The 7586-nt window shown below is 39.6% G+C and overlaps 1 protein-coding gene across 1 annotated transcript; it reads left to right on the forward strand.

Moving 5' to 3' along the window:
• The first annotated feature begins 704 nt into the window (after nt 1-704).
• stoml3b (stomatin (EPB72)-like 3b) lies at nt 705-4258 on the forward strand. The gene is made up of 7 exons (XM_079172201.1): nt 705-809; nt 2498-2601; nt 2712-2784; nt 2955-3037; nt 3126-3329; nt 3444-3578; nt 3728-4258. Exons 1-7 carry the CDS (start codon nt 746-748, stop codon nt 3914-3916), a joined length of 852 nt encoding a protein of 283 aa, XP_079028327.1. The 5' UTR covers nt 705-745; the 3' UTR covers nt 3917-4258.
• Nucleotides 4259-7586: the final 3328 nt, after the last annotated feature.

The raw sequence follows: 7586 nt of genomic DNA on the forward strand, positions 1-7586 counted from the left end.
CCTGTTATTTTATTCAACCCTCAGTATTTTAATAGTTTTACAGCCTACCTACAGTTCATTTAGGGCTTTACACGTTGCTTATCATGATCACCAACAATATTGCGCAACACACAAATGATGCCATCAGTCATGTGTTAATTAGTCATGAGCATCCAACACCCAGTCATGGGATCTCACTGGAGCATTTTCCATTATTCCAGTTTTTTTCCACTGTAGCCATAGTTTGGCTACTGTGTTTTATCCCTAATATAATTGTATTAATCGCGATACATTCATTTAGTTTCTATAATTTCAGTAAGTAATTTATATATCTATATAATATATTAGATATAAATAGTTATTTCACCTTGCTCTTTATTCTTAAGGAAACTAGTGTCATTTATGCACCAAATGGGTAATAGTTCCTCATTCTAGTAGGATGTGAAAAGAGGGAAAGTAGAGCATTGCATAATTTCCTTCTGCTTCAGAGAAATGTCAATACATTACAGTACATAAACATAAATTTCTGTTTAATTGGGTTGGTATTGTAAGGTTCACTATGCAACGGCACTGAGATTATCCAGTTATCTATTAGCATCATGGTAATTGCACTTTGTTAACCATCAACCCACGAGTAGGAGCCACACCTCCTCTGAGCTGCTTTATAATCTGGCATTACAGCTTTAAAAGGCTGGGTGACTCCTACCTAATCAGATACACTTCAACAAACTCTCAACACACTTCCCCTCTCAGTTCTGACCAGCACATGGAAATGGAGGATCAAGTGGAAAGCCAGAAGAGAAGAGGAATAAGCAATGATGATTTAATATGTAAGATCGACCATATTTCTATTGAATGTCTTTTCTTCTGAGTTAATGCTACATGCCAGGTTGTGTTAAAAAGTAAGATATTACCAGCAGCAGACATTCAGGCTTACAGTTTAATATTTAAAGCGTATATCAAGTGTATATCAACAAAGGAGGTGTTTACTTCTTCCATGAAACATGAGTTCTGTGTTGACTGTACGATACTATTACGTTGTTGTGTGAGCAGGAGGGTTATGTGTGTGATGTATTTACGTCGGAGCCCACCTGTGTATAGACTGCAGCCAGAGAGGCTAGGGCAAAGTACTCCGTCGTCATAGATACAGAAATCACATGCTACTGAGATAAGAGTCCCAAAAGCATGTGACTCCGAGTGTTTGTGTGTGTGTGTGTCCGTGCTCTGTGAAGTCAGGGGAACAAGGAGCTGTCATGTCACACAGACGGCGTTTGTGTAACTGTCCCTTTTATTTGGTTTGCTGATAACAGCTCGCTTCCATATTATCATCTTTCACTCGTCTTTGTATGCACCACCAACCTGTCGGACAGGATTGTGTGACATAGTGTACATATGTCATTGTGTGACATAGAGACAATGTACACATCATTTACATGCATCCTCTTTCACTCGGGTGATTGTTGGTGAGGCAGTGCAATTACATGAATTGGGTGCACAGATTATATGGAAATACTTTGTGTATTATTCACAATCTCAATTTCTTCCATCCAAATAGTTTTTTTTTTTTTTTAAACCTATTTAATTGAAAAAAGTTATAGATATAATGAAGATTGGCGCAATGTAAGCTGTGGTTATAGTTTTGTAGCAATCCTCAAAAAGTATTTATTGCTCTTTTCCAGTAACTATCCGAGATCACATGAAACATGAGAAATTAATTTGCAAGGCTCGCTAATGTGCACTAATGCTCCTTAGCAGTGTAGTGCGGTAGTAAAATGTCCTTCAGTTCAACAACAGGAAACTGCATTGTGGTTTGGCCTAGATACAGAATAATGTTGCTTCAACTGATACTAGAACAAAGGAAGCGGTACAAAAACACACGTGGTTTTTGAAAATGTTAATATGATCGGCATCCTATGACTGTAATACTGCAGGCTGCTGAGGTATGAACCTTAAAGTGCAACATGTAAAGGCTTTATTGTAAAACAAGGCACAGATAAAGACTGAAATACAGCTGGAAACTATGACCCGATACGACACGCACACCTTTCCCACACTTCAGCTTACATGACCAAAGCAGCACTCCAGAGATCATGTTGCATGGGTAAACATTTTATTGTTTGCACTCTTTTGTGTGAGAGTCTCTCTGTGTGTAAACTGCCAGTCACAGTGTTATATTTAAACTTGAAAACCGATTAATTAATATTGATTCAAACCAATGATCTAATCTGATTTCCAGGACAATATTAATTGTGTAGTGTACAGTCGAATGGATGAAAACTTTCCTAAACTGGTGTAGTTACAGAGGACCAAAAGACATCACCTCCACTTCCAAAGTCATTTTTGAACTGGTTTCTGATCAGTGACCTGGGATTTTATGGCAGGTGTCCATATTTCCCCTCATTATGACCCAGTTTATAAGATCTTTTTTTTTCTTGCTTCTTCACATCTCGGCCATATTTCATATTGGTTTTAGGGATTTCACAGTATGTTCAACAGAAACTGTTGTCTCTCTCTCTAGCTGAACGGACGGGGTCTTTGGGATGCATTGGTTGGACCATAGTCATTCTGTCTGGCCTCCTCACAACTTTACTCTTCCCCATCACCGTCTGGTTTTGTTTGAAGGTGAGTGAACTACAAAAAAAAAGAGCACAGTGGGTTGAAAAGCGGAAGCCGCTATTTCCTTTGTTGCAAGTTTGAATGTGAATGGAGCTTGTGCTGTGGTCTTCCTGCAGATTGTTCAGGAGTATGAGCGCGCTGTCATCTTTAGACTGGGCCGCATTACAGACAGGAAGGCCAAAGGACCAGGTGCAAACAATAACAATTTCTGTCTTTTTTTTCCTTTTGATGACTAAATGCAAAAAATCCTGGATTGGGATATAATTTGTGGTAAAAAAAAAAAGAAGGGGGATATTTCCAGATTGCTACAATATAGTAATGTAAAGTTTTCTTTTTTTTAAACTTTTGATTGTCCACAGGAATTTTCTTTATTTTGCCGTGCACTGACTCCTTTGTGAAAGTGGATTTGCGAACAATTTCGTTTGACATCCCACCACAAGAGGTAGGGTTGGCACAAAGAGCGAGACAAATTCATTTCAGTTCTAATCCGTGGACACTCACAAACAAACTGCCATGCATTACGACTCTAGATCCTGACCAAGGACTCGGTTACCGTTTCGGTGGACGGAGTGGTGTACTTCCGGGTCAGTGACCCCATTGCCTCTGTGGCCAACGTGGCTAATGCTGATTTCTCCACCCGTCTGCTGGCTCAAACCACCCTCAGAAATGTCCTCGGGACCAAGAAGCTGGCTGAGCTGTTGTCTGACCGCGAGGGCATCGCTCACAGCATGCAGGTACAGGAAAGTCTCAGGCTGGCATCTCTGGCCCTAGATATAATATACGCATTGTGTTTGCTGAGGTTTTTTTAAGCTACAGGTGTAAGCACTTCCCCTTTCTGTCTTTTTCAGTTCAACCTGGATGAAGCCACAGACAACTGGGGCATCAAGGTGGAGCGTGTGGAGATTAAAGATGTGAAGCTGCCACATCAGCTGCAGAGAGCCATGGCTGCCGAAGCAGAGGCTTCACGAGAGGCCAGAGCCAAGGCAAGGACGTGATGACACATACACAGTACATGCATACAGTGTTGTACGATAACTTAGTGTAAAACACAACGTACATTATTATTCAGGTGTTTACTTTTATGCTAGTTATTGTGTGCCAACTCAATATCTCTTTCTTGATCTACGTATAGGTGATTGCAGCAGAGGGTGAGATGAATGCATCTCGTGCCCTGAAGGAGGCGTCCCTTGTGATCGCAGAGTCTCCGTCAGCCTTGCAGCTGCGCTACCTGCAGACTCTCAGCACCATCGCAGCAGAGAAGAACTCCACCATCATCTTCCCCGTGCCATTGGACATCATATCTCACTTCATGAAGAAGTGATACCTCATGTTTGTTCATCCTCTAAAGTCGCCGTCAAATTAAACATGACTTGGAGGGGATCGGGGTATATTTCTAAAATAAACTCTCAGGATGCGAGATGAGGCTGTTGTTGTATACTTGACATTTCTTCAGACTGATCATGGAAACACCTTTATGGTTTACATGTAGTCAAGCTGTGATCAAGTCCTGCTAACAATGTGATGTAGATTAGCATAGTTTCCATATCTTCAACATACTGTATGTTGCTAAAACTATATAAACGTGTCTCATTGATATCAGATGACGTAATGTTGATCAGTTGCATATTTTGATACTGAATTAAATGTAAAATGTTTGAAACTATTTGTTGAAGTTTTATTCTTAGTCAAACAGCTTCTGTTGCCTCGAATCTTGAATCCTTTATATGATGTATGTTATTAGTTTATGTTTTTGTCACTGTCATAGAACATGTTGGTGATTGCTAAAAATGGTAGTTATGCTCAAGTTTACTTTGATCTAAAGTATGCTGTTAACTAGGACAAGCCCTTGTATCCAGAACACATGTAGCAGATACACACACACACTTTTGAATGGAGAGCAAGACTTGTCAGTAAATGAAACACGGACATGGCTTTTTCTTGTATATTTTTTAATACTGTGTTCTCCCCAAAAAGTACAAACAAAAGCATCAACATACTTTGTATACATTACATGTTGAACTATCTCGTTCCTCGTCCTCTAGGCCTCCTACGCTACGGTTACGATTTGACCATCACAAATGCAGAGAGATAAAAGAAGAGAGAGAGAGAGAGCGAGAGAGAGAGAGAGAGAGAGAGAGAGAGAGAAACAGCAAAGACAGGAAAAACATGCTTCTATTACTTTGTTGATGCACTAAGACACAACTCATGTTGTAAATGTATTTACATTCAAACCTACAATCAGTGCCAGAAGAAACATAATTCAGTGAAATTTGTCTCTGGACCAAATCCGCAAGGGGTAGTCGTATAGCTTACCTCCACAAATTCAAATTCTGCTGATGGAGACATTCACCACAAGAGCATTTAAACATGAACATGGCCATTTCAATCCCTAATGGATGAGATCAACAATGTTTCTTGTGGGGAGGCTCAACCAAGTGCTACATATTAAATGGCTGCTACATAGCGGTCAGACGAGAGGCCCTTCTATATCAGACAAAATCACATGAATGACTTGTATAAAATGCAGTCATTACATTTTTGACATTCAGCGCATAGTGAGACACAGATGTCCACAGGACACATTGAAGGGTCATTACCAGTTCATTGTTTAGAAATCATAGTCCATTCAAAAGTGAAATATCAAATTTAAGATGAAATCTGTGACTTTACGCTGTCATTTGTAAACAATAGTTTTTGTTGCATCCTTGTAGACTGAAGTGACCTTTAGGTGAACTGCAACCCTAAAACATTCGAAAACACAGTGACTCTGACTAGCATATTCTTACAGTTGATCGTTAAGCAAAGACATTCTTAAAAATCCTTAGTGTAGGTATAAAATAAGTGAGAATTGAGATACATTTCTCAAATCCTATGCTGTATTTAACATTCTTTCATTCAAGAGCGTTTAACCCTGTGTACGTGTCATACAAAAAATCTTGAAGATCCATGAAAAGATTTTTACTTTATCACGGCCATCAAAAGTGCTGGTATGGCAATTAAAGATCTACTTAAAAGTCTATTACTGTACTGAAAATCCAGCAACCCAGAAACGTCATCCTTTACATGCTGGTAAAACGTTACATTTACTTAACCTGTAACTTAACAAAGAAACGTCTGACTAACCCTAACCCATGCTCCCATCAGCAATGCCGCTGCGACTGCCAACAGCACAACACAGACTTACCCTCATCCCTTCTCACTGGCAATACTGGTGTATTTACAGCAGCTCATTTACACGTGTAGTTAATGTGCGGGTAGATCACTGAGATTACACTGTGTAATACCGCAGGTTTCATTGAAAAAGCCAGATGAACGATTAGGACCCTGAGGGTAAGTTTGTCAAGTAGAGTACAGTACAGGAAGCAGCTATGACAAACCGTATGCTATAAAATAAGTCTCATTTCTATATACCAAAGGTTGGTTTCTGTATTATTTGTATTACATATAAGAGGAAAATTATCTCTGGAAATAGCTTGAGTGTTGAATGTTCTGTAGAGAAGCTATACAAAAAGGAAAAAAAAATATTTCTAATCTAAATTTAGAAAAGAATTCCCTGAACGATATATTCGTGCACACTGAAAATGAAGTGTAGCTTGCAAAAGTTTGGAACGTTATATTGGAAGGATAAAAGTGTCGATCAGATAAAGAAACCCGAAGCATCAGAAGAGGTTATGAAGAGGTTGAGAAAGGGCGACACTTAAACTTTGCAACACAGTCACAAAGAGGCAAACCGAGGGTTAACCTGTATTTTGTTTAACCTACGTAGCTTATATACCATTTCCTAGCACAGTCCCCCGATCACCACCTATGTGTGACGACAGCAAGTTCGAATATCTCCTCTCTCCTGTGGTACGTCACATATTCCTCCGTTCGTTTACCTTCCCACCTCAAACTTGATAAATAGACAGACCACAGCGATAATACATTTCACATCAAGACTGGAAGACTTTCACAGTACATGCTTGCTTGAGTAGCAAAATACATGTAAATTAAAATAAATAGAAACATCACATTTAAAAAAAAAAAGAAATTCACAAAAACATTTAAAAAGAGTGATTCCTGTGTAAGGTTTCCCCCTTAGCTTTGAGCTCCCTGCTAGCTGTTGTTGTTGTTGTTGTTGTTGTTGTTGAGCCACGGACGCAACACACTGCACATTCCCGCTGAGGTAAATTCAAAATGGCAGACATAGTTGACCTGAGGGATCCCAAAAGTGAAGAGTAGCTCATCATGTGTTGAGATGCAGGAGGAAGACCTGGCAAAGTGTTGAACATTAAGTCCTCTGGCTTTTGCAGGTAAAATGTCTCGGGTTCCAGTTTGGGTCGTCCCACACGAGTACAACTATTACAAAATGTCGACTACACCAAAATTCACTTTGCAAACCAATTCTTTATCCAAAGTCCTTTATGAAATAAATTGTTGGTTGTTCTCTGCTGGTGAGACAGCAGGACGAGTATAAGGCGCTTTGTTTGGGCATTTTTTTCAGATAAAAAAAAGAAAAGAATTGATTATGAGAAACTGATCCTATCAAGAGAGAGAGTATATAGCTTATTCTATCGAGGACATGGACGTGTTTTAAACACACCAGAGTATTGTGTTCTGGCGACAAGAGTGTGCTACTTTCCATCTATATTGTTTCTGTCTGTGCGGGGCTCGTGACTACTCATGCAGGGAGCTTTCACTACATGTCGACACACATCTGTGTCACTATCATACAGTATGTACAGTCTGCGTTATACAAGTTGGGATTGGGGACAGTGAACTCAGCTGCAGTCATCTGCATTCATTTCCCATTACAATATTAGAGTGTGTGTTCAAAGCTCTGTTTCACATGATGGACACCACCAGCTGTAGAGGCTTTAAAATTAACCTTCGGGCTTTGACACTGTCTGTCCTGAGACTATAGTCCTCGTTTTTCCTCAACATGTACTTCAATGGCGTTCACATTCAAAAATGGAGGACAATTATGGAAATAAACGAGAATGAGCCAGATA

This window comes from Pholis gunnellus (assembly GCF_910591455.1).
Source record: "Pholis gunnellus genome assembly, chromosome: 13".
Taxonomy (NCBI): Eukaryota; Metazoa; Chordata; class Actinopteri; order Perciformes; family Pholidae; genus Pholis; species Pholis gunnellus.